This window comes from Coccomyxa subellipsoidea (assembly GCF_000258705.1).
Source record: "Coccomyxa subellipsoidea C-169, whole genome shotgun sequence".
Taxonomy (NCBI): Eukaryota; Viridiplantae; Chlorophyta; class Trebouxiophyceae; family Coccomyxaceae; genus Coccomyxa; species Coccomyxa subellipsoidea.
In genome coordinates, this window is record NW_005178039.1 from 2,864,620 (window position 1) to 2,889,117 (window position 24,498).

The window sequence follows — 24,498 nt, forward strand, 5'->3', positions numbered from 1 at the left end:
GTCGTTCAGAATTGTATTTTTATATGGTACTTGCAATACATCAATATTTCTGAAGCAACCTGAATTCCTAATCATGTTTGAGCCCTGTACTGCCAGTGCTACCCAGCAATAATGGCAGCCATCATGACACCCATATTTTCTCATTCTCTACCCCATGACAAGGCATAAAGGGAAGCCCGTCCCACGCACAGAAATTTCTATTCTTTGGCTTCCTAGCAACGCATTTCCGTACACCCATCAAAAATGTATCTATACAAGCGACAAACCCATCAATTTGAACACCACTGCTGGTTTGTCAAATGCTGGAACGGATCACACTCCAATCTGAAGAAACATTCTGAAAGTACTCTCTGACGTCCCACAATGCCCAAGACACACAAGATCTCGGACCTTCAGAAGAACCCATAACCTGACCTAAGACAATCCACACGCTGATCTCGAAGAGGCCATGCCCTGCCGTCACAGGCAAAATTACTTACTGTCACAATCTCGACTCCTAAAACAGGTGGCTCAGGAAGGCTGACACAGAGGCTGCAAGGGATCCGAGGCCCAAGCTGCGCTCAAGTGGACTGGATGCACCCATGACAGAGCTCTGCCCCATGCTAGGCAGCTGCATGCCCGACAACCCCTCTGCTCTGGCATGCGCATCCGTCCGCTGCAGGATCTCTGCTGTGGACATCATCTGGGGCGGCGGGAGGTCAGCAGTGGAGACATAGCTCCTGCTGACATCTGGCAGCGAGTCTGTCACGGCAGGCGCAGACAGCGCCCCAGCGTGGTACGACTCATCGGACCTGTGAGCTTCGGGTCCCGGCAGTGCTGCCTTCGACAAGGCATCTGGCAGCCCAGCCAGATCCTGCTGAGCTGACCTGGCTGGGGACTGCAGCCAGCGCACAACCATGTACGCTGCGAATGCTCCAGCGCCGACGCACCCGACCTGCAGTGTGCAAAATATCTACCTCAACAGGTGGAAAAGGGTAGAGTGACAGAATCAGATTTCATGCTAGCACAGGGGAAAAACGGCTACCATCTGGCATCCAAGCCATGTTTGTCAAAGCACCACCCAAGGCAGCAGCTCATGAGACAAGGTGTCGCAATGGGGGACACAGCATTCATGGAGAGGGACTGCACACAAGAAGGGGTGTAGTGCGCACCGCCAGAGCGCCGCGCAGCAGCCGTCGCTGCAGCGTCTCCCTGGCCGCGCGCTCGCGCTGGCACTGCCGCTCGATGGCCTCCTCCATGCGCCCCATGCGCGCCATCCTCCTCTGCAGCAGCTCCACCTCGCCCTGCCACTGCCTGTCCACTGTACATGCCCCCACAACCTCCTTCAGGCCTCCAGTCCTTTGCTAGACGAAATGTGCAGGCTGGGACCGGCATTCACAAGGATGGCCAGTGCGAAGGGCCCACCTTTGTCAGCAGCGATCACACGTGCAAAGATGGATGCGACGGTTCTGGCAACGGTGACTTCCTCGGCCCTGTCCAGGGTAGCATCAGGTGGAGGCACCTCCTTCGCTTTGGCTTCCGCTCGCGCCTGCCGTGAGAGCAGCCATGCTCATGAATGTGCATCATGCAAAGCCCAGCATTTTTATTTGATCATGAAGTCCACAAAGCAGGCTGTAGGAGCATGCAGATTAATCAGAAGTGCTGGAAAGCTCACCTGCTGTTTCATGAGCTGCAGCTCAAGCTCCAGCTGCGCGTGCTCCTGGCGCAACTTTGCAGCAGCTCTTTCGGCCGCCTTCCTCTTCTCCTGTTCTTCTTCGAGTTTCTGCGCCCTGTACACCAGGTGGTGCGCACATCAGAAGGCAGGCAAAGCTTAAAAGAGACTGAAACATGCATCATGATATGCTGATGGATTTGTAAAATGCACTACCATGGAATCCTCCTGCAAAATTAGACCATTTCAGAGGCCGGCACTGGCACTTACCATGGGCTTGCACTCGACTTCCCATTTGCAAGGGCACTGAGTTTCTTGAGGCCCTCCTCCATCTCATCTTCTTGGCTCGATGTCAGGCTGTTAACTGCACCAGAACACACCGGGTCAAAACCTGCAAATATCACGGCAGAACATTGGCTGGAGGTAAGCTTTGCAACGTAAACAACCAGGTGCACACCACCAGGTCGCACCTTCGCTGTCACAATCTGCAAAGTCGGATGTGTCGGATGAGTATGATGGAGAGGCGAAGCTGCTGCTGCTGGCTGGATCCTGGTAGTCCTCAAGGTCACTGACCTCACCAGAGAAGGTGCTTTCATCTCCAGCTCCGGTCTGAGAAGGGCGCAGATCCAGATCTAAAGGTCTTCTGCCGCCTGTGTTTCCATCGATGCCTTGTTTCGCGGTCCTGCTTTCCCTAAGTGACGTTGTTAAACTGGAAGAACCTGGCTGCGCTGCCACGACCCTGTCCTTGCTCTCTCGCATCCTCCAAGCACTTGTAGGAGCATCTCGAGGCTGGGATTGATAATGCGAGGTTTGCTGTGCATCCTGATTCCTCGTGGTATCAAGACGGCCAGAGGAAAAGGAGCTGAAGGGTTGCGAGAGGTTTTCTGCAGGCAAATAAAACGTGGTGTGCTCATGAGCCCTGTCAAGCGACGGGCGCGACATATCAACCGACGCCATGACACCGTGCGGTTTTCAAGCCAGCCGTCTCTTGAAGAGTGGCAGCCCTGACATGGCAGGAGCAAAAAACCTAATATAGTTCAGGCGAGGTTTCTCGCTCCTTCGTAGTACTGTAAAGCAAATAGCGATCTTTTAAAGCAATTCCAAGAACTTTTCTTCACACACGAAATGAGTTCTTCCCACAGGTCGGGAGAAATCCACGCCGAGAAAGGCAGGTGGAGGCAGGTGCCCACACCACGTGATTGCCAGGTCACTTCACACTTTGCCAAGTGGAACTCTGCTGGTGCCAGGTGCTACACTGTTGGACAAAACATGAGAGCTTCAAATCCATACTCCATTTATATTAGAGGTCTAGACACACATGTGTTACCGCGCCGCGCCGTGGCGGTCACATGCACCGGCAGCATCATCATGATGCATGCATATGATAATATCATCGATGTGCGCGCGGCCGGCATGCCGCACTACTGTACTCTTTTATTTTCCGGGGTGCATCCACTCGACATTCTCGGAGTCTCCCACTGGCAACCTACTGAGTAGCAGTGTCCAGGATTATGAACTTCTCGACTTAACTGGCTCGCTGCCCAAGTCCTAACACAACACCATGGTATATGCCTAGGCAGCTGCATTACAACAGGATGTCATGCTGCTTTGATGTCTCCATTCCACCTCTAGTTGGATCTCAACGAATCTACCGTGTCACTGCTCTCTGCACACCACCCAAGCACTGTGCAAAAGCTCCGAACGCCATCTTCATCACAAACTTCACTCCATTTGTTCCGCCTGGGAAGTAGGAAATTGTGTAGTACAGCAGTGCCACAACCTGCATTCATAGTCAATTGAATATTCAGCCATGGTGTTGGCATGCAAGCATCAGTGGCTCTCATTACAGAACAAGCTGTCACCACAGCAGGAATATATCAACTCTCAGATGGCAGTATGCCCTCAGGGATGATGGTGGTGATCCGACCTGCAGGCAGCAGCAAACCAGCGACAAGATGTAGCTGTGCAGCGCCAGTGCTGCATACAAAGTCCCCGCCATGCTACCAACATATCCTGAGCAGACAGCACAAAAACATTTATGACAGATGCCCAAAGAAGGACAACCTTCAAGCCATTGTGCCATTGTCTGCCTGGCACAGAAAGGCAGAAGTGGCACAAGTATTAATGGATAAAGCCGCACCAATTGTGAAAGGCAGCCGTTCTGCTGAGAACATGTGCAGGAGCTGGCTCTTCCAGCCGCGCAGAGACACAAAGGCGCCCATGATGAGTGCAGAGCCAAACGTGAAGCAGATGGCAAATTTTGATGGCGCCAGGATGATGACGGGTAAAAAGAGGGAGAACGCCAAAATCAGGAACACGATTCCAGAAGCCAGGAATGCCAGGAACCATGTGAAATGGCTTGTGGAGGGCAGTGTGGACTGAGCGCTGCAGTGCACAGCATGCACTCATTGCACACACGCACAATCAGAGTTGGTTGGAGAAACCATGGCAAATCACGCTGGGGGTATGTACAAGGAGATTTGATGATCTGGAACCATGATGCACCTTTGGATCCCAGATCCCACAGACTGGCCCACACCCTGCACCCCAGTGCTGACACGGGAGAAGGTATTGACCAGGAAATGTTGCACATTAGCACTGCCCTCCTCCATTTTACTGGCAAGAGTGTCTGAAGAGGAAGCGCCTGCAACAGCATGACAGCCTTCTTGAGCTGGGTTCACTGATACAGCATCAAGGCTGAAATAAGGAACAATATGCATGTTGAGGTCTGCATTCTACACCATGGAGGAGCTTTAGCCACATTCTACGTATAGTGCAGCCAACGATGGCAGAACTGACCTTGATCATCACCGGCGTACTTATTCCATTCTGCAAGAACTGATGCAGGTGGCTCGTCAGACCCAGCTCGCTGACCAAAGACGCTGCTGAAAAAATTGCTTGCCATTCTTGTTCTATAGACGGTCACAGGAGCCCGCTTGGGACAAGGCAAAAACAGTTGCTTATTTAGTCAATTACAAGTTCAACTCATCAATTATCTGCAAGCAGTCCAAGGAAGCGTGCCAAGCCCAGGGCAATCCATCATCTTGTAGAGTGATTTAATGATGGATTCCGAGATAGATTGTTTGCCTTGTCAACATGCCTCAGAGTGATACAGATAATCGTAAATAATCAATTGACGAACACGGAGGTGTCGCATTGACTTTCAATTGCTCAAGATCCTGCTCTGAACTTCCATCGAGGCATGCATGCTGCAGCTGCCCAGTCATCAATTGATGCAACCTCCGAAAGCTCGTTCCGGAAAGTTTGGCCACTGCTCAGCCTTCCCGCAAGGTGCTCTTTAATACTTTAATTGTCCGTCTCACGATCAATAACGTATGCTTTAAGTTACACAGATGATCCTGCTGGAAATGGCCAGCTTTGCTTGGAAGAGATCTTCCCATGATGTGAGCCAGTGACGGCCATAGGTGCACAGTTCTGTCACGCGGCGCCAAGGACAGCAAAGCTACTCAGATAAGCGATCTGAAGAGTTTCGAGCTGCAATGAGGAGCAAGCGAGAGCGAAAGCAGAAGGGAAACGCAACTAAGACCCTCAAGCGCAAAGCCACAGCTGTGGAAGGATCGCAATCCTTGGATGTTGACAACACCGATGCAGAACAGGATGCGAGGTAAGCTTTGACTTAACACCCCCTCCACCATATTCCTCAGCAGATCTCGTCAGAGGCCTGGTGCGGTGCTGCTGGTCTTCAGTACTGTGGTGTTTGTTGCAGGTTGGGCAGCACACCAGACGACAGCAATGCCGTTTTTTTGATGCCAAAGCCAAAGAAGGAGGACACTGGAGCCGCAGAAGATGCAGCCGTTGCGCGCGAGCTGAGCAAAGCTCAAAAGCGCAAGTTGAAGAAGGTCCAAGAGGAGAAGGAAAAGCGGGTAGAGCGCAGGAAGGTGAGCAACAGAGATTCTGGATCTGTTGGCCTGACCATAGATCATTATGCACCGGTCACATGGGCAGTGGAAGGCGTGCCTGGCTTGAAGTATGACTGTTGCAGGTTTTGGCGTCCCTTGCGGAACATGAGCTGCCCAGCGAGCACCTAGCACTCATGCAGTCGACAGCACGGCGTGGACAGGTATGGCGTGCATGCAAAATGACTTGCGACGCTTGTTATTTACAGTATGTGAAGCTACAGAATTCTTGTGAACAACATGCAGGGCCTGTCCCTAGATGGCCCCTGTCTGGTCAGCTGAATGTATGACGGTGGTATGTGCAGAGGATAACCAAGCGGCAGAAGCTGAAGAATGCACTGGCGTATCAGCGGCTTGGCCTGGAGGCACCCTCAGACTCCCTGCTCCTTGTGGAGCGCCCAGAAGCTGATGGTGGGCCATCTTCCCATCCCATATTTGCAGTGGCCATGCTGTCTTCAGAAAGCTCAGCTGGATTTGCTGCTTTCCCGCCTGATCATCACTGCATCCGCAGATGCTGAAACGAGCGATGAGGATGGCGATGATGCACCACGTGCGCGGACAATGACAGTGCCTAATGCAAAGACAAAGGCACGGGGTGCCGAAGGCCTCAGGCGTCCTCTTAGTCCCTCTGATGAGGACAGCGAAGAGGTGACCTCCCAGAATAATATAGTCCTGTTCACTAACCTGGAATTCAATGAAGTTTTTGTCAGACGCTCACAGATCTGATCGGCCTGAGGGAGCTTTGAGATCATCTCGGGTGGGGCCATGTGCAGGCGGTTGAAGATGGGGAAACTGATGCTGGAGCTGCACCGGCAGGCATGTCTCTTGAGGAGCAGCGCAGTGCAGCCCAGGCCATTCGGCAGGAGCTGGGCCTGGCAGAGGACGCCGCTGCAACGGAGGTACAATCTGACAAGCACTAGCACAACTTTGATAATTTCTGATCTAGTCCCCGGTCAGACACACTGGAGGATGGTGCTCTGTGATGACACTCAAAGAGAGAGTATTCTGGAGGCGCCCGTAGATGGTGGCAACCATAATTTGTGGTGTGTCTCTGCAGGAGCGGCGGGGTTCGCATGCGCATGCCGGGCCGGCGCCGTTTGTGCGCGTGGTGCGGTCTCAGGCGATGCAGGACGCGCGCAGCGGCCTGCCCATCCTGGGCATGGAGCAGGAGATCATGGAGGCCGTGGCTGAGAACGATGTCATCCTGCTCTGCGGAGAGACAGGCTCCGGCAAAACAACGCAGGTGGGTGCTCCTTACATCCATGCTCGTGGCTATTCAAGACAATGGCGAGGAGCATCCTTTCTCAGAAGATGTCTGAAGCAACAATGAACAGAGGGTTGATTGATGTCTGAAGCAAGAATGAACAGAGGGTTAATTCTCATAGCATGCAGATCCAGTGTCAAGGGTAGTTTTTGTGCTATGCTGCAGGTTCCGCAGTTTTTGTACGAGGCGGGCTATGGCAGCAGTCAGTTCCTGGACAGGGCTGGGCGCATTGGCGTGACCCAGCCGCGCAGAGTAGCGGCCATTGCTGCTGCACAGCGCGTGGCGCAGGAGCTGAGCACTCCCATCGGCGCCACTGTTGGCTACCAGGTGCGTCTTACCATCTTCACTCCTGCTGAGAGTGCCATGCAAGCTGCTGTGACGTCTGTGGGGTGCCTATATGAAGACCATTGAAGTACAGGTAGGGTTCCTCCTTGTGGTTTGTATGTTTGTTGTGGTCATGTTGAGGGCACTGTGCCTGTGGTGCCATGCAGGTGAGGTACGACAAGAAGGTGGGCCCGGGGACAGCCGTGAAGTTCATGACGGATGGTATCCTGATGCGGGAGCTGCAGGCTGACTTCCTGCTGCGCGACTACAGCGTCCTCGTTCTTGATGAAGCCCACGAGCGCAGCCTAAATACCGACCTGCTCCTTGGTAGGCTGCTGCTCTCTATGTGCGCTTGATGCTCTGTATAGCACTGCTATCCAGATTCCTTCCATGGCTTGGGCAGAAGTTTTCACTCTGTTGTGCTTATCAGATAAGTTGCAATATGCGTTGGGTTTGGGAAACATCATCAGAGCGGGCTTGCGTGCAGGGTTATTGTCGCGAATGTTGCCACTGCGCAACAAGCTTGCCGCCGAGAAGCCAGACATTCTGCCGCTCAAGCTGATCATCATGAGTGCCACGCTGCGCGTGGAGGACTTTGCCGCCAACTCTGACCTGTTCAAAACCCCGCCCCCTATCGTGCGGGTGCCAGCGCGACAGTACCCGGTTACAATCCACTTTGCGCGCCGGACAGAGCTGCATGATTATGTCGGAAACGCCTTTGGCAAGGTGAAGGCTGCTACGGCTGGAACCTTCTGGAAAGAGACATTGTGTGCTTTGCCTCAAGGGGTGATAAGGGTGGGTTGAGGTGGTGCTCAGAAGTAAAGAGTGAGGTCTTGACGCAGGTGTGTCAGATTCATGAGCGCTTGCCGCCAGGAGGGATCCTGGTGTTCCTCACTGGGCAGAGGGAGGTGGAATACCTCTGCCGCAGGCTGCGGTCGAAATATGATCCGAAGCACAGTGCGGCTCAGCCAGCAGGTGACCCTCAAGCTTTGCTTCATGTTGTTCACCTACATGTGCAAATCCCTCTGCCATGCCGTCCTCGATTGCCCTCGAAGAGAAAGGAAATCTCCTGCCATGAGCTGATGTAGATGGTCCTTGCAGGGCGCCATGATGCTGGACCAGGGACAGATGCCAGGCAGGCTGCAGATGCCTTTGGTGCTGACGAAGCAGAGGAGCAAGGTGCTTCACACATACATCCTTGGAAAGGCATTGTTTTGCATGCACACGCGTGCTGGTATCCCCCTTAAGGGATACGAGGGACCAAGCAATGCAAGAATGCTAAACATGCTTCAATTGATTTGCCCTTGACATGCAGGAGATGTTGACTTTGAGGGGAGGGATGCGGTGCATGACGATTTTGAGATGGAGGAAGCTCTGGAAGATGAGGAGGATGTGGTGATAATGGGTGGGGACGGCTTCACTCCCGAGCAGATTGCAGCCGCGGAAGCGCGCTTGAATGCTCAGCTGGTCTGTCCTCCAACCCATTGCTTTGCTGGGAAATATACGCTTCACACCAAACGCATTTTTGAGTACAGAAAGGGCATCCCGCAGAATCAGTGTAGTCAAAGTTGCAATGGAGAGTGTGCTAAACACAGGGGACCAAACTGGGGGCGTTGAAAGGAGCGGAGGAGTCAGATGGTCCCGGGAAGGTGCATGTGCTGCCGCTATATGCCATGCTGCCTCGGTCGGCCCAGGCTGCGGTCTTTGGGGCAGTGCCGGAGGGTGCCCGCTTGATAGTCGTTGCCACCAATGTGGCTGAGACATCGCTCACCATCCCAGGTCTGTCTGATGGCCATCCTGATACAATGCAATGGAGCCTAGCACACAACTGATGCACCTTGGATAGACTCTGCAATATTTCCGCTCGGCTCACCTGACATTTGAGGGTTTATTCTCGGTCGCCAATTGAAAGTGCTACCCATTGCGCAGGTGTGCGGTATGTGGTGGATGCCGGTAGGGCCAAGGAGAAGGTGATGGACTCACATGGGGCAGCATCAAAGTATGAGGTTAGCTGGATCAGCAAGGCATCCGCAGAGCAGCGGACCGGCCGCGCTGGCCGCACTGGGCCCGGCCACTCCTACAGGTTTACCCCTTTATCTTGCCATTTAGTTTTTGTCAGGTTTCTCGTTCCATGATTGCTAGTTTTGTCTCCTTTTCTCATGCAAAGCTAGCATGCAAGTGCAGGATTTGGTGCAGCCACTCCTCACTTTTTGTGATGTTTTGTTGGTCAGGCTGTACTCGTCAGCGCATTTCCACGACAATTTCCCACAGCATGGAGACCCTGAGGTGCTGAGGACGCCGCTTGAGGGAGTCGCCCTGGTCATGAAGGCCATGGGCATCGACAAGGTCTGCCAATTTCTCGCCCCCATCACTCCAGCCTGATCATGTCCACAAAAACTGCTCCACCCTGATGACCTGATACCGAGGTACATGCAACAAAGAGGCTCTGCGTATCTTTAGAGGGCTGGTCTGTGGCTGCAATGAGACTGCAAACTGGTGTGGCTGTGATGAGACTGTGCATGCACGCGCGCAGGTCACGAACTTCCCCTTTCCCACGCCGCCAGACAGGGCTGCCCTGGCTGCCGCGCAGACTTGCCTGCAGGCTCTGGGAGCCTTGGACTCGCAAGGAGCGCTCACAGACCTGGGCAAGGCCATGGCTGTGCTGCCCCTCAACCCCCGCCCATCTCGCATGATCCTGCAGGCAAGCACCTCACCTGTCCTAACCTGCACTTGCTAACTTCTCAATCACAGTCTTGATAAGGCTCAACATGATGAATTCCATGATCAAGTGAAATCTTAATCTGGTTGTGAATGACTTCAACAAACATATCAGAACAGACTTGTTTCTGCTGCAGGTGGCAAAGGAAACATCAGCTTCCAAGAAGCGCTCTGGGGGTGCACTTACCTACGCTGTGGCTCTGGCAGCTATCATCAGCGTTGAGAGCCCTTTTGTCCACATTGATGGTATTGCGGTGAGGGATCCACTTGTGTTTGTTTATTATACTCAAATCAAGGTGACTTTGGCTTGGCTGAGAAATTTGCCAAAAAGGTGTGTGGCTCTTGACTGCTCTGTATTGGCCTGCAGGCGCAGGAGGGAGAGAGTGAAGACAGCATGAAAAGGAGACGGCAATCAGCAAAGTCTGCTCACAACCGCCTGCGCGTGGCGCGGAGCGATGTTCTGAGTGCGCTGGCAGCCTTCTGTGCATATGTGAATGCGCCCGACAGGGAGGGCTTCTGCAGGTGAGTGAACAACGTCCCACCCATATATCCTGCGGAGTCTTCGTTCTTACGTTCTTATAAGAACTATCTAATAAGTCTGCCACTAGCATCTAGCAGAATTGCACGAGGCAGTGAATGAGCTGGGTTGCTGCCGTTCATGACAAGCATGCAAACTTGTGGTGTGCATGCAGGGATACATACCTGCACTCGCGCAACCTGCGCGAAGCCTGCGCCCTGCACAGGCAGCTGGTCCACTTGCTGCAGCAGATGGGCGACAAGATTGGCGCCTTCTGTGCCGGTACGGCGATGCAGGACCTTCTCAGGAGTGCGGACACCCTCGACAAGCCGTCCCCCACAGTCCTCATGCAGCTGCAGCGCGCCATCGCGGCAGGCTGGGCCGACCAGGTATCCTGCTCCCCTTCAATTCTTGAGCAGGGCGCTGAACAGGGCATGGATATCAGGCCTGACAGAGATGAGGGAGTGTGCATGCCATCGAAGAGTGGCAGTGTCTTAATTTTGACAGCAAGTGGGATTAGATTCCAGTCTGCATGTCTTGAATTGTGTCGCTGCTGCTGGGCGCCAGTACGGAGATCAGAGTACCATGTTTGCGGCAGGAGTGACCTGAAAATGTGCTGTGTGCAGATTTCCCGCCGCGTGCACTCCATTGAGTATGTGCAGGAGCACTCGACCAGCAACAAGGGCCGCGGCCGTGCCGTGCGGTACACCCCAAATGCGCTGGACGAGCAAGTGTTCATGCACCCACAGTCAGCAATGGCCAAGGCTGCTCCCGAGTTCGTGGCCTACACACAGATCGTGCGGACGGAGAAGCGCCCCTACATGACTGGTGAGACAAGCGCAACCCATCCTCATAGTGAGAATTATATTGGAAACGTTATGGCCTGCGATTTGCTGCAGAGACACAATTGCCGGGAAAGCGGCTTACTTTCTGTTTCATGACTGTGCAGGAGTAACCGAGGTGGAGGCTGGCTGGCTATCAACCGTTGCAGAGCCATTGGTTCAGCTGTCTGCGCCACAAGATGATCCAGCACCTCACTACAGCCGGGCAGCAGACGCTGTGGTTGCCACACATGCAATCACCTTTGGGCGCCACGGCTGGCCGCTGCCTTCTGTAGAGAAGCCGCTGTTGGACAAGACACTGCAGGCCAGATTCTTTGCTGCTGCCCTGCTGGCTGGGAGGGTGCTGCCCGCTCTTGAAGGTTGGTCCACATTCCAAATTTAGCTGCAATATCTTCCTTTCACCACAGGTCGTCCGCATCTGTGAAGCAAGAAGTGCGTCTGTCACCTGCTGCGCTGTCTCGGCACTGCTTGAAGCAGTCCAAATAAAATCTACTCCCAGCGACTCTGCTGACGCTGCGTTGGCTCTTGAGCTGTGCAGAGCTGCGGGATGTGCTGGCGGCGTCTCCGGCCAAGGCGGCGGCAGCTGAGAGCCAGGGTGAGCGGCGGGTGGGTGAATTGGTTGGAGCACTGGCGAGGCGGCAGGTTTGTAGCAGACGGCAGCTGGCAGCGCAGTGGAGCGAAGACGCTGACTTCCTGCGGCCTGAATTGGGGGCCTGGCTGCGAAAGGTGTGGTCCCATGAGCTGCACACTACTATTGTGGTGTGAGGCATATTTGCTGTGCTGAGTGGTGTTGAAAGCACTCTAGGTCGGTATCATACAGAGAAGGTTTGTAACTGATATCTGTGTGTTCCGCCAGGGGCAGACGGGCCGCTTGGACAACATTTGGGCGCGCCTGCATGAAGAGGTTCTGCAGGAAAGGAATAAGTGACAAATTATGCATTGTACTTTGTATGTGTCTGTTGCGCGCGGCCTGTATGCCACCTGAGAGGGGCACACAGGTGGCAAGGTGGCACATGAGGGCCCAGCAGCGATGCCTGCACTTGTAGTGCTCTTCCCTGGCATCAAATTTTGCTACAGTGACTGTGTGGACTCCAACTTGGAATGTGATTGATCTGAAGAAGGCAGCGCGCTGGCCATGGCTGGAAGTCAGCCAAGCTCAAGCAGTGTTGCAAGTTGCACACTGCATCTGGCCTGTAATAAGAGAATATTGTCATTTTTGATGGAAACTGCTTGCATCAATGTTGTCTTGCTAATGTTGCCTGGCATCAATGGACTTCGACTGCGAATGTCAAGAATTTTTCAAGATTGACTTCATATGCCTGCACCTGACTAGGCACTCAGCAAGGTGCGCTCAAGACTGGCAGCAAATGGCAGGCTCAGAAGGTGCTGGAGGGCATTTCCATCTTTCTGGCAGCGTATGGTAGGAAGCGACGGTTTGTAGGACGTTCAGGCCCGTGATCCTTCGATAAATCCTGTAGGGCTTCAGCATCGTTTGTTCTTATCCATGTCGGAAGGGCAGGAAGAAATTATTATGCTCGATAGGATGTTCTTGTAGATACCTTGACCCAATCAATTTGGCTTTCCCCGTCGCCTTGAAATGCGTTGCGCCTACTGACGCCCACGGAAGGAATCCAGTCGACACGATCCTTGGGGTTGTGCAGTCTCATATGTAGACATCACTAGTGTGGTAGGTTGAGGAAAAACATCAGTATATTCGGCTGCTTCGCATTGCTCCATAGCTTTGATGTTCTTCGACCTCACTTTTCCTGACCAAAACCAATCAGCTAGATCGTACTTGCTGCGACTCTAAGAGGATTAAGGGACCGCGACCTATGGCTGAGGTCTTCAGCATTATCAAGTATTTATGCGCAGCTGCTGCTGGCGCTATAACAGCGTTCAGCACTGTGTACGTCTACTCATCTGTATACAGTGCTCAGCCTTCACCTCTTCGGACACCCCTTCGCATTCTCATCACAGGAGCTGCAGGTAATCTGCAATATCAACGTATGCAGGGGAAACAAAGACCTTCGCGCTTGTCTCAGATGTACTTGTCAAGCTGGAGAGGTGCAGGAAAAGCTCCCATTTGCTGCTGCACCTTGTCACTCGTATATAAGCTGTCTCTTGTTTCCTCAGGTCAAATCGGATATGCTTTGGCGCCACTTATTGCAAGAGGGCTCATGTGCGGCTTTGAGAGGCCTGTGTTCTTGCACATGCATGACTCAGAGGCAGCTCAGCAGAACCTTCATGCAGTGCAGATGGAACTTATGGATGCAGCATCTAGCCTTCTGAGAGGTGACCTTCCTGCTGTGATGCTACATTTTCTTGCATGCTGGCCACAATGATGGTGTCGCTGTCATCACACCGCTGCTTGGGTGTATCTATATGTTATGGTGAGCATTCTCATCGCATCTCCAGGAGTAGACATCTTTGAGGATCTGGAGGAGGCCTGCAAAGGCGTGGATGTGGCTATCTTGCTGAGTGGAGTGCGGCCGGGCGGTGGCCGTGAACAGGTCATGGCTCGCACTGTTGACCTGTATCGCTCGATAGGCGCAGCGCTTGAGCAGCATGCCAACAGGGATGTGAAAGTGAGTAGTCCTGTAGGCAAATTGGCAAACTGCAGATTTGTAACCGACTCGATACCTGAATCTGCTTGTCTTCCCGACGTTTTGTGCACGACAGCTGAATGCCAATTGAGCACGAGATGAATATGCGCATTGAATCTGCAGGTGGTCATTGTTCCCTCGCCAGCACACACCAGTGCAGCAATTCTGCGGAGAGAGGCTCCAAGCATTGACCCAAAGAACATCACAGCACTTTCCAGGCTGGCTCACAACAGGACGCTCGCACAGGTGCGCTGCCATGCATTCCTGCCACCTTACAGGACGCGATTGGATATCCTGATACTCTTACTGATGGTGGCATGCATGCATGTTACAGGTGGCCGAGCAGCTGGCCATACCCGTGAGCGAGGTGAAGAATGTGGTTGTGTGGGGCAATGCCAGCTCGCTGCAAGTGCCTGATGCGCAGCATGGGACTGTGAGGAGTGTGCCCATGGACAAAGTGCTGGATCCTGAGTTCATGGATGAGCTGGCAGCCTCTGTGCAGCAGCGCGGCAATGCCATCTTGCTGGTACTGAGAGCAACTCGTTCTGTTTCAAGTTGAAATTTTCAACCATCGACTTGCTTAAGGATATTGGCACGAGCAAGGTTATAAATCATAAGCTCAATGTCTGTGGTCAAGCCAGCGTATGTGTGGCTGACGCAGGCAAGGAACCTGACGCCTGCGCTGTCAGCCTCAGCAGCAATTTGTGACCATATGCACAACTGGCTGCTGGGCACGCCACATGGGGAGTGGGTGTCGATGGGCGTGTCATCCGATGGCTCCTACGACATTCCTGAGGGCCTCACTTTCTCCTTCCCTGTCACATGCCAGGACGGCGAGTGGCACATCGTGCAGGTACACAACAGCTGTGAACCTCTTCACTACCCTATTTTCTGAGCACAACTTTTTGCACCTTCTCAATCTCTTGGCATGCTTTGATTGCCAGCTATCAGCTTTCCTGGAGAGCAGGGCTGCCATTTACACAGTGGGATGCGCGCACAGCTAAAATTGCTCTTGAAATTGCAGGGCTTGGACATTGACGAGCACCTGCAGCACGAGCTGCAGAGGTGTGTGATCGAGCTGCAGGAGGAGTGTGAGCTGGCGGAGCAGTTCTTCTAATGAGGCCCTGGATCAGGGACTATATTTGAGACAAAAATCTTCACATGTATGTGTTAGCCACACAGTTACCATGTACAAGAGGATCACAGCTATTGATATCATATAATGGACCCTGGGTCGTGGGCTATCATAGACGATCTCGCTTCATCCAGCGCGGGCGCCGCGCCATGGGCACAGCTGTGATCATGATGAAGGATAAAATTCTGTGTGCTATGTTCCAAGTGTACCTGTGAAGTACACTGAGTGTCCATGATTGCTTACGCTTCCAGTCAGATTCAAAATGTCAAGGTTCTGCACAACTTGAAGCACGCTGACAAGTTTTGTAAGCTTATATAATATAGCATATCATATAAGCTGCAGACTAATGAAGGCCCCGCAGATGTGGCTGCAGACGCCCTGCGTGTATGCCCTATGGCCTCTGGCTTTGGGTTTGCCGACCTGTAATAATAATAATCATATAGCATTATGATATGCTTATTGGCTAAAGCCTAAGAGGCCAGGCAGCCTGTGCAGCGGCTATCATAAGGATAATCCTGGTGAATAGGGCATGGTCCATCGTATGGCGTGCATTAACATGCCTGCCAGTTGTATTCTTCGATGTTTCATCTGCATGTAGGAGTGTTTGGTACAGAATTCTGGGCAATTTTTGGGCAGCTTGGGCAGGGCCGCGTCAGACTGTGTTCACGTGGGTTCCAACCAGAGTCCAAGTCTTGGTTGACGCTCCAGCAACGTGTGATTACACAGATAGGGTCGATGGACATCGTAATTGGCAACAGAGTGCACCTCGGGGCCACATCTCGGCGCCTGTAGTATTGCAAAGCCAGACATCATGAAGGACCGCAGTGGTTCGACTGCGCTGACAATTGTGCGCCCATTCCCTCATCATGGTAGTCCTGGATGCTTAAAGTGCACAATTTCCACACTGCGAAGGGTAGATGAGGAGTGAGCTTACATGGCCACTGCAGTTCGGAACCCAACCACTCGATGGCTACTGTGGTATCCTTGGATTAATGCGCTTTGAAGCCGCGTACAAAGATCTCGTAGACTTCAGTAAATTGTAGCACAAGGCTGTGCAGTCCCATATATTGGTTGTATCACTTGGGTTCAGGCTGGCAGCCGCAAAATCCCATTGGGCTTCTTGGGCTGCAGGTGATCAAAGTGGGCACCTCTAGCCTGGTGCGCCCGGAGCAGAACACCCTCAACCTCAGCAATCTCGCACGCCTTTGCGAGGTGGTACGCGACCTGCATGCAGACGGCCACAAAGTGGTCATCGTCAGCAGCGGTGCTGTGGGGGTGGGCGCACAGCGCCTGGGCCTCTCTGCCCGCCCCAAGGAGCTGTCGCAGAAGCAGGCTCTCGCCGCCGTGGGCCAAGTCCACCTCATGCGCTTCTATGATGACTTCTTCTCTGCGCTGGGCCTGGTGAGAGCGACCTGCCAGATGTCCGGTTGGCTATGAATGCTCCCGTGCATTTGGCTGCTGCATCTGATTTGACGCTGCAGTGTAGGCAGTTCCACTGTGCTTATGTTGAACCGGTGTGAAGAACGAAGGTGGCAAGAGGTCATGGCTGACATCATTTGTGGGTGTGGGGCAGACATGTGCACAGGTGCTGCTGTCGCTGGGCAACCTGGCCAACCGGGGGCAGTATCTGAACGCCAGCAACACCTTCACGGAGCTCTTCAACTATGGCACTGTGCCCGTTGTCAATGAGAATGACACAGTGGCTGTTGAGGAACTGCGAATTGGCGACAATGACACACTCTCTGCCCAGGTAAGCAATTGCGTGCGTGCATATTTATTGCAGGAAGTTTGCGTGCAGGGAGTCTCAGTGGTCTGCAGAGAACCCTACATATTGTGTTTGTGGGCTCATGTGTTTGTGTTTTGTGCCAGGTTGCAACGCTGGTGCGGGCGGACTGGCTGTTCCTCCTGACAGACGTGCCCAGCCTGTTCACGGCCAATCCATCCACAGACCCCTCCGCGAAACCCATCCATGAAGTGCATGACATCGCCGCCCTACAGGTCAGCACACACCTCCCCGCTTGCTGTATCCCCACTCTTACTGGAACCCTGCACCCCAAGCCATACCTGTCTTTCATCATGCCACAAGCGCCTGCTCTTCTCTGGCAAGCTGCTGCAATCTGCAGAGTCACATCCGACAGTTGCACACCAGTGGGAATGGCATGTCCCGAGGCTGTGGCACCAGCAGATGCGTGGGATGTGCAGGTGGACACGAGCGTACCAGGGACACAATGGGGCACAGGGGGAATGGCGACTAAGCTGACGGCGGCGCGGCTGGCCACTGCGGCTGGCTGCCACATGGTCATCTGCCAGGGGTCGCTCCCCGAGCACATCCCTGCCATCCTGCGCGGCGAAAAGTCCGGCACCGTCTTCTACCCACACCTCCAAGCCCTCAAGTGCGCAGCCCTGCACTACGTCCTGAACTTTCCCGAAATAGCTTCCCACTCCAAGTGGTCTCGTGGATCTTGCATTTCCTTTCAGACCGCCTGACAGCTGTGCATGTACCTCACACCGTGCATGAGTCAAGGGCCGGAACAGTCAAAACTCCACCGCACTGCTGCTCTCATTGAGTAGAAGCATGTTGTGATATGCATCCAAATTCATCACCCGACAGAACACCTTGTGGCTGTTTGCGCAGGGGCCGCAAGCGCTGGATACTGAGCGTGCCGGTGAAGGGCGCGGTGCGGCTGGACGCCGGTGCGGTGCGGGCGGTGTGCGAGCGCTCCAAGTCCCTGTTCTCGGCCGGCATCGTGGCCGTAGCGGGCGACTTCAACGCGCAGGACGCCGTGCAGCTGTGCGACGCCGACGGCCGCGAGCTCGGCCGCGGCCTCTGCAACTACTCCGCCGCTGAGGTTGATCAAATCAAGGTGCTTGTTGAGGCCCTGTTCCCTATGTGGCTCTCCCAGCTCTGTGTCCTCTGAATGCTTTTGGAATTGTCCTTGGCATGCCAGATTTCCTAGCTGCACGACTTGCCTTTCAGGATTGACATTTCCGTGTGGCATGACATTTGCTAAAACAATATATGTATTGTGGGGGTGGTGCAGGGCAAGTCGTCCAAGGAATTTGTCAGCGAGCTGGGCTATCTGGGAGAGGAGGAGATTGTGCACAGGGACAACATCTGCCTGCTGTCCCAGCGCCGCTTCCAGGCCAACTTCTCGGAGGCCACCCTGCCAGAGCAAGGGGGAGCGGAGGAGGAGGAACAAGGTACCTTGTCCACAACTCTGCATGCTCCTGTTTTGCATAGTGCTGCATTATACCTGAGACTCCAACATTCAGCATGCGGCGTTGAGGATGTGAGATGGCACTTGTATAATGGATCAGCAAGGTATGTATACCACACTGGGCATGTTTCGGCACCTTTTGGGGTCTAAATAAGTAGCATTGGTGCTGATCTGCGATGATATGTGCAGAGGATGATGAGGAAGGAAGCGAGGAGGCGGACCTTCAGGAGAGGCAGGCCTCCATAGACAATTCTACAGGCATCGCGGCAGCCGACGCCGAGGGCAGCAGGGCCAGCATCAACGACAGCTTTGGGCGGGACCCCGAGCAGGAGGAGGGCAGCAGCCACTTCAGCTTCATACCCCGGCCGCTGCCCCTGCACGGCAGGCCAGGATCCGACGATCTTGGCGCCAGGCTAGCCATCCTGCGGTGCGCGCCAGTGCTTCCACTTGGTTTCTTGAAAGTTTCTTGAAGGAAACCCCGCAAGCTTCCTGTGCGTGGACTATTACGATGCTGTCTGTGGAATGTATTGGCTGCCCATTGTTACTTTTGAAGGTTACATATGTTCTTCAGTGTCATATGACTGAGGGGTTGGGGTCTGATGACAGGGACAGGGAGCGCAAGGCTGACGGTGGCAGCGGTGCGCTGTGGTCTGGCGAGAGTGCTTCTGTGCCGAGCCGCGTGCATGTGCTGCCAAGGATTGATGACAACGTCGTCTTTGACGCTGGTGAGATCCACACTCCCTCCGGTGTCACACGCCCATGCTCCACTGTGCTGAGACCCTGGTGTTGGTTCAGTGCTGATTTTGCCAGGAGTTTAGGCATTGTCAAGGAGCCATGATTACTAGTGCACGGGCCTCAAAAGTGTGCCATTGTGCTGCCTGTCAGGGCCATTCAGCCCTGGAAAACTGATCCCAGGGAGTTGGCAGGGCAACAGCACACTGGGAGGCGAGGGGGATGTGCTGCAGCGGCTGAGGGAACTGCAGGAGCGTGACGCCAAGGCGGCAGGTTCGCACACGCGTAGGCACATGCATGCAATCAAGCTTTTGAAGCCACATGTCCTACCTTGCAGATTCTTCTGTGCATTTTATTGTTGCCAGTTGAGAAGGCAAATAAGCGGCACCTGTCAGAGGCATCCACGCGTTGTGGAAGCCACTTCAGCAGATGTTTCGTACTACAGTATTATCTTTGGCGGTGCAACTGCATTTTAAGATGTGTGGAATGTGGTGCAGCAGGGCCGGGGGATGAAGAGTTCCAGGATTGGAAGGCGCAGCTTTCCAAAGCTGCTGCCCTGGAGCGTGACGGTGAACCAGCCGGTGTGAACATTCCCTTCAGCAACAGGTACAATGCATCCGCTCCTGCAGTCCCCGTTCCATGCTGGTCACACCTTGAGTGCCCCTTTTAGTCTGGCCAGCATGCCTACTGTTCCAGAGGTGCAGGGCGTGTACATTACATGCACATCTCTCGCTGAAAACTAAAAATGTTTGTGCATGTCAGGCGGGATAGCAGCAGCAGCGCAGGGAGCCTGGCCATGAGTGGATCGTGGAGGCCCTCGATGGGGCGAGACATCCCCGTCAAGGTTGTCCGGGGCCGCCAGCACGGATCCAGCAATGCCCTCAACCTGATGCATGCGCTCAGTCCAGCCTCATGCGACATAAGTGATGGCGGCTGGCTGCCCAGATGAGCTTCTGAGCACTATGGCTCCCAGCATGTTTGGCAGGGAGTTGGGTGCAGGGCAAGAGGTGCATGCCATTCCTCAATATGCCTTGAAGCAGTATGCTTGTCTTAGAAGGCAAACAAAAAAAAGGGCGCCTTGAACGATTCCTTGCTCAGATCATTGCTTTGTTTTCCTGAAGTACAAGATTCATTCGTGCTGTTGAGGCCCATCTTATTGAGCGTGATTGTGTTCTGTGCGAGACTGTAGAATAATCAGAGGGTCCTGTGCTTATCCTGGTAATAGTACTTCACGTTCAGGATCGGATTTTGAGGTAGGTCTTCTGGATGGGCAAGCTTGAAATGTAGGACACGTTCATTACAGAAAATTGTTGCAGTCTTAGCATCGTCAATTGCGCTTGAACAAGCTGCGGAAAACTTGTCCGCTTTCCTGCAATGTGTGAATCTCCCGCTCGGTAGGAACACCCTGCATGCAGACTGTGACTTAGTGGGAGAGGGATAAGCTTCTCTTTAGCTTTGTGTATTTACATGCAGGCTTTGAGCGTCAGAGTGTCAGAATTGCTGTCAAATGATTTGTAACGCAACCAGAAACACATGTAGGTGGGCGCACCAAGGAATTTACAGGTTGCCACTCAATGGGTTCCATGGTCATCTGCTCGGGATCTGCTTCCTCGTGGAGTTCCATATCTGTCGCTGAAATGCTGGCAGATGCATGAGCTTCACTGCTTCTATGATGCTGAGGATCAGCATCGGACTGTGCATCTGCGGGTTGATGATCTGATGACTGGGTTATGCTAGACGTCCCTGTCGGCTCAGCACCTTCTTGCGAGCTGAAGTCAGATGTATTGCCTGCAGAGGAGGCACAATCAAGCCCACTGTTGCTGATCTCTGTTGCTGATGCGCATGAGGCGCAGGTGCTGATGTCAATTTCTTGCAGCAGGCTCTCCTCACTAATCACAGAACCGCTCAAATCCACATCAAACTCTGCCCTCCCATGCTGCCTGAACATGTGGTGCATGGCTGCAACCGCCTCCTCCACATCTGACTGCAGAAACACGCGCCCTGCACACAAGACACCTCTTCAACTGGCTGCATCCTCACAAATTTGTAAATATTGATAGCAAGGAGACAGCAATGTTGCCAGTTGAGCTCATTGCAGGGCAGATTGGATAGGTACAGGGCGCGCACCTCCCGTGGGCATCATGCGTGCAATGGCGCGCACCAACTGCGGCTGCACCACTCGTCGCTTCTTGTGTCGCGTCTTGAAATGAGGATCCGGAAACTGCAGCGATGCGGTGACATCATTAGGAAAGACTGGGTGGATGCAGAGCAGATGGCATCTTCCAAGATAAAAGATGAGTACGTAATGCCATGTGTGAATCTGCAGCTGCTGGCTCAGTGTCAAAAAGGGTCCCACACCTGTATACTGACAAGGCTGAGGGGCCCTGGATACGTGGCCAGCATGCTCTCCAGGGACACTGTGGCGTTGGCCATCATGAAATGCACGCTGTTTTGCAGCTCCAAAATCCTGGCCCATTCATTCGCCCTCTCCATCAGCTGGACGCAGGCCTTTGCTCCTCAACAGATTATTACAGCTCTATGAGTACTTGCACATAGAGAGTTTTCCCTGAGCCGGTAGCACACAGGCCTTGTCAACGGAAAGTGATCATCACAAAGCACATGTACAGGCGCGGACCTTGGCTCTGATGTCCAGGCCCAGCAGATTGTGACGCTGGAATCTGCGAGAGAGCGCCAGGACAAAGCGCCCGCTGCCGCACCCCACATCCACGATGAGGGGCCGGGCTGTGTCCGGGTAGATGGCACCCCAGTCCGGAGGTGCAAGCGGCACTTGCAGCTCCTTCTTGAGTGGGTTGACATGCTGGCGGCAGCGCACTCCCTCTGTCTGGTAAACACACCAGAAGAAGTCAGGTCCATTTGACTGATACACCTCTTGATCAAGTGGTGATTCATTCAACGGTTTTGAGTAAGTGAATGAGAGGCAACAGCCAACAGGTGGAGTGAGTGCACTCTCGGCCCAAGTACCTTCCCGTAGACTGCCTCGTGCAGTGGAAGTTCTGGCCACGCCTCTGCTTCCTGCAGAAGCTTGCTGCCTTGCAGCGACGCTGAGGCAGATAAATTTCTAGTGTGCCCCTGGTGGAAGCGAAGCGGGTGCATCAGAAAAGGGGGATATGGAGGTACATGCCATTTTTTGTTGAAGTGTCAGAAACGGATCTAAATTTGTTCAGATTGAATAGCTGATGGCAAGCACAATTCCATTCTCACCTGAGGATATCGAATGCGATGTGGCAATCTTGAGCTAAAACACACTGTATTGTTGCAGGCTGAACGCCACATTACTTCTTTGCTTTCTGTCAATCAATAAAGAGATTTACACTTCCTCTGACAATCCCATCTTCTACTTCTCTGTAGTTTAAAAATACATTGAAGTTGGTGGGCGCAGCTTCCGCCGCTGGCGGTGCAGCTTCCGCAGCCGGTCGTCTGCTCCAAAGGTGAATCCTCGTTTCATCGAATTCCTTTCCAAGTTTGCAAAGCCATGAAGTTAGTTCTGGAAAGGAAGCTTCATTGTGTTCGCCTCGACAAATAGCAGATTCTGCTAGCATCAAACAGGGTGGCGAGGTTTCCTCCAATAGGAAGCCATGTCGAGGGTGTTGGTTGCCGCAACTTTCTTCGCGCTCGCTTGTGCAACGGTTTCCAATGGACAATCAACATTTCTAGATGCCACTTCAGGAAGCAATGAAATCCTTAAAGTCATAATGGACGGTGCACTCCTCGTTTCCTTTCCGAACGACATGGATTCAATTGCTGCACGCACACTCCACAAGCTATTGTCGAGCCTTGAACGAGCCACAATGGTGTTTGGGCAGGGTTGTCTGGAGCTAGCCCCAATGTGGAAAAGATTGCCTCGGGCCTCATGGACAACTACCAGAAGACATTGCAGGTTCGCTCTCCTCACGACCATGTCCTTTTGGTGGTCCAGCATTCGACGCCTTCTGTTGTATCACTACCATGTGACTAACTGTTTGTCTGCACAGGACGTCCTCTCGACCTTCACAGACACCGTCAACTCTGCAGGAGCCTTGAAAGCAAAGGCCAACACTGATATCACATCGACCGCAGCAGAGGTTGTGGGCAGCACAGAGAGCACAATCAAGGCGGCTTTGGATGCAGCTAACACCGTGTACGCCAAGATCACAGACTCCTCAATGCCGGTCATCGGCCAGGTCGCAAACGGTGCCAAATATATCCAGCAGTCGGCACAGGACGCAGTGGCTCAGGTGAAGTCACTGTATGGAACATACGAGGACGCATACTGCACCCCAGCCGAGTACACACCCCCTGCCAAGGTCCCTGCAAACCTCACAGGTGCTATAACATTCCTCTAACAACAATATGCATTTTAAAACAAATGCGCTGGAAAGCACTTTGTACAGCAAGTCACATTGCCATGCATTCTTACAGGGCTAAGGGCAGCTCAGCCCTCAAGAGTTGCAACCTGATCTATTGCACTGCAGGTCCTGGCTTCACACTGACATTTGAGCTGGGCAACTGCACCTTTGATGGCAAGGAGCTGCTGAGCAAGGATGGGGCCATCCACTGTGTCGGCCCATCCGTGACCCTGGACAGGACACCAGCCACTTTCACATCTGCATACATCTCAGCCGCCAAATTTGTCGGCCAGGTGAGCATCCACTGCATTCCCTGAATCTCTATGTTCCTTCCTGCTCAACAGTTTGCTCACTGTTATGCACTACTGACAGCAATGCAGGGCACGCTGAGTGCAACATTTGCGTGTTGAGGGGCTCAGAACCTGATGTACAAATGCTTCATGTGGGGTGTGCGCGCAGGAGTGCGAGATCAGCAAGAGCTTTGGCGAGACCAAGACGGAGGTCCTGTACGTGTTCGACCCCAAGGAGCTGGCCAAGGAAAAGACCCCCCTTTCCGACATCCCGCACTACCTCGAACAAGAACTGTCCGATGTCCTCAGCCGCATCGGCATCAGCCCCCTCACTGCCGGACCGACCACCACCCCTGAAGCGCCCCTCACCCCGGTCGTAGTCGCCAAGCCCCCCGAGACGCTCATCGCCGACGCTCTCGCCAGAGCCCCCCAGATTCTCAGGGATGTTGTGGTGGCGAAAGCCCCTGAGACCCCTGTGGCAGAGGCTGTCGCAGCCGCCAGCCCAGCTGCTGGGCCTGTCAGTGTGGTCGCAGCGTCTCCTTCCACTGATGTGGTGTCCCCGGCTGCTGGAGAAGTCGCCACAGTGCCTGCCTCGCCCGCAACAGCGGTTGCCGCCCCCCCGCCAGGCACGGAAGTCATCACTGTGCCGGCCTCGTCAGGCTCTGGATCCGCTCCGCCTCCGGATGTGAGGGTCATCCGGGTGCCTGCCTCTGGCGGCCGCTGACCACGTATATGCATGGTAGCATGATGTATCGACCGGCGCACTTTTGCTCAGCACTGTGCTCAGCTGCCTGCAGGGGCTCGTTGTCCAGTTGTGATGGATTGTGCCGACTCTTGTCAAGTGGGAAAATTGGTGGTTTGCATGCAAGGCATTGAGAGAGTTGGAATCTTAGGATTCTTCTGGATTTTATGAAGTAGTGCCCATAAAATGGATGTCACGA

General features: G+C 53.7%; 7 protein-coding genes across 7 annotated transcripts; 4 read left to right on the plus strand and 3 right to left on the minus strand.

Annotated features, from left to right (window-relative positions):
* Positions 1 to 21: 21 nt before the first annotated feature.
* COCSUDRAFT_65315 (hypothetical protein) lies at positions 22 to 2,260 on the minus strand. The gene is made up of 6 exons (XM_005650068.1): positions 2,122 to 2,260; positions 1,922 to 2,015; positions 1,655 to 1,769; positions 1,405 to 1,528; positions 1,152 to 1,300; positions 22 to 934 (listed from the first exon to the last, which is right to left on the minus strand). The coding sequence occupies exons 2-6, from the start codon at positions 1,981 to 1,983 to the stop codon at positions 497 to 499; spliced, it is 888 nt and encodes a 295-aa protein (XP_005650125.1). The 5' UTR covers positions 1,984 to 2,015; positions 2,122 to 2,260; the 3' UTR covers positions 22 to 496.
* A 1,039-nt stretch (positions 2,261 to 3,299) lies between these two features.
* Positions 3,300 to 4,556, minus strand: COCSUDRAFT_13329 (tetraspanning membrane protein; the record flags this gene model as incomplete). The annotated part of the gene is made up of 5 exons (XM_005650069.1): positions 3,300 to 3,431; positions 3,579 to 3,664; positions 3,792 to 4,036; positions 4,157 to 4,322; positions 4,451 to 4,556. 5 exons carry the CDS (start codon positions 4,554 to 4,556, stop codon positions 3,300 to 3,302), a joined length of 735 nt encoding a protein of 244 aa, XP_005650126.1.
* A 443-nt stretch (positions 4,557 to 4,999) lies between these two features.
* COCSUDRAFT_65316 (P-loop containing nucleoside triphosphate hydrolase protein) lies at positions 5,000 to 12,445 on the plus strand. Its single transcript, XM_005650070.1, has 24 exons — positions 5,000 to 5,276; positions 5,379 to 5,550; positions 5,655 to 5,732; positions 5,874 to 5,979; positions 6,080 to 6,216; positions 6,342 to 6,467; positions 6,626 to 6,811; positions 6,998 to 7,159; positions 7,324 to 7,483; positions 7,644 to 7,882; positions 7,999 to 8,131; positions 8,258 to 8,335; positions 8,472 to 8,623; positions 8,752 to 8,935; positions 9,086 to 9,239; positions 9,388 to 9,502; positions 9,690 to 9,872; positions 10,012 to 10,128; positions 10,242 to 10,396; positions 10,567 to 10,780; positions 11,018 to 11,219; positions 11,341 to 11,592; positions 11,772 to 11,959; positions 12,090 to 12,445. The coding sequence occupies exons 1-24, from the start codon at positions 5,152 to 5,154 to the stop codon at positions 12,159 to 12,161; spliced, it is 3,690 nt and encodes a 1,229-aa protein (XP_005650127.1). The 5' UTR covers positions 5,000 to 5,151; the 3' UTR covers positions 12,162 to 12,445.
* A 169-nt stretch (positions 12,446 to 12,614) lies between these two features.
* Positions 12,615 to 15,415, plus strand: COCSUDRAFT_22780 (malate dehydrogenase). The gene is made up of 7 exons (XM_005650071.1): positions 12,615 to 13,219; positions 13,367 to 13,525; positions 13,649 to 13,818; positions 13,960 to 14,082; positions 14,171 to 14,362; positions 14,498 to 14,689; positions 14,861 to 15,415. The coding sequence occupies exons 1-7, from the start codon at positions 13,066 to 13,068 to the stop codon at positions 14,951 to 14,953; spliced, it is 1,083 nt and encodes a 360-aa protein (XP_005650128.1). The 5' UTR covers positions 12,615 to 13,065; the 3' UTR covers positions 14,954 to 15,415.
* Positions 15,416 to 15,782: 367 nt separating this feature from the next.
* COCSUDRAFT_65318 (glutamate 5-kinase) lies at positions 15,783 to 20,448 on the plus strand (the record flags this gene model as incomplete). Its single annotated transcript, XM_005650072.1, has 12 exons — positions 15,783 to 15,818; positions 16,103 to 16,372; positions 16,557 to 16,721; positions 16,841 to 16,969; positions 17,174 to 17,364; positions 17,607 to 17,835; positions 18,013 to 18,172; positions 18,379 to 18,616; positions 18,796 to 18,914; positions 19,075 to 19,194; positions 19,422 to 19,527; positions 19,684 to 20,448. 12 exons carry the CDS (start codon positions 15,783 to 15,785, stop codon positions 19,868 to 19,870), a joined length of 1,950 nt encoding a protein of 649 aa, XP_005650129.1. The 3' UTR covers positions 19,871 to 20,448.
* A 403-nt stretch (positions 20,449 to 20,851) lies between these two features.
* On the minus strand, positions 20,852 to 21,754 carry COCSUDRAFT_8072 (S-adenosyl-L-methionine-dependent methyltransferase; the record flags this gene model as incomplete). Its single annotated transcript, XM_005650073.1, has 4 exons — positions 20,852 to 20,922; positions 21,049 to 21,142; positions 21,280 to 21,417; positions 21,557 to 21,754. Coding segments are annotated over 4 exons (501 nt in total), but the record flags the coding sequence as incomplete, so codon positions are not given.
* Positions 21,755 to 22,517: 763 nt separating this feature from the next.
* On the plus strand, positions 22,518 to 24,281 carry COCSUDRAFT_40785 (hypothetical protein; the record flags this gene model as incomplete). Its single annotated transcript, XM_005650074.1, has 5 exons — positions 22,518 to 22,560; positions 22,746 to 22,819; positions 22,914 to 23,244; positions 23,394 to 23,560; positions 23,727 to 24,281. The coding sequence occupies 5 exons, from the start codon at positions 22,518 to 22,520 to the stop codon at positions 24,279 to 24,281; spliced, it is 1,170 nt and encodes a 389-aa protein (XP_005650131.1).
* Positions 24,282 to 24,498: the final 217 nt, after the last annotated feature.

Coding starts and splice junctions, on each gene's coding strand:
- COCSUDRAFT_65315 (XM_005650068.1), bottom strand. CDS start 1,983: ATGGAGGAGGGCCTCAAGAAACTCAGTGCCCTTGCAAATGGGAAGTCG. Junction 1,529..1,654: donor TGCAGCTCATGAAACAGCAG/GTGAGCTTTCCA, acceptor CTCTCACGGCAG/GCGCGAGCGGAAGCCAAAGC. Junction 1,301..1,404: donor TGTGATCGCTGCTGACAAAG/GTGGGCCCTTCG, acceptor GGGCATGTACAG/TGGACAGGCAGTGGCAGGGC.
- COCSUDRAFT_65316 (XM_005650070.1), top strand. CDS start 5,152: ATGAGGAGCAAGCGAGAGCGAAAGCAGAAGGGAAACGCAACTAAGACC. Junction 5,980..6,079: donor GGAGCGCCCAGAAGCTGATG/GTGGGCCATCTT, acceptor CTGCATCCGCAG/ATGCTGAAACGAGCGATGAG. Junction 6,468..6,625: donor AGGACGCCGCTGCAACGGAG/GTACAATCTGAC, acceptor GTGTCTCTGCAG/GAGCGGCGGGGTTCGCATGC.
- COCSUDRAFT_22780 (XM_005650071.1), top strand. CDS start 13,066: ATGGCTGAGGTCTTCAGCATTATCAAGTATTTATGCGCAGCTGCTGCT. Junction 13,220..13,366: donor TCTCATCACAGGAGCTGCAG/GTAATCTGCAAT, acceptor TTGTTTCCTCAG/GTCAAATCGGATATGCTTTG. Junction 13,526..13,648: donor AGCATCTAGCCTTCTGAGAG/GTGACCTTCCTG, acceptor TCGCATCTCCAG/GAGTAGACATCTTTGAGGAT.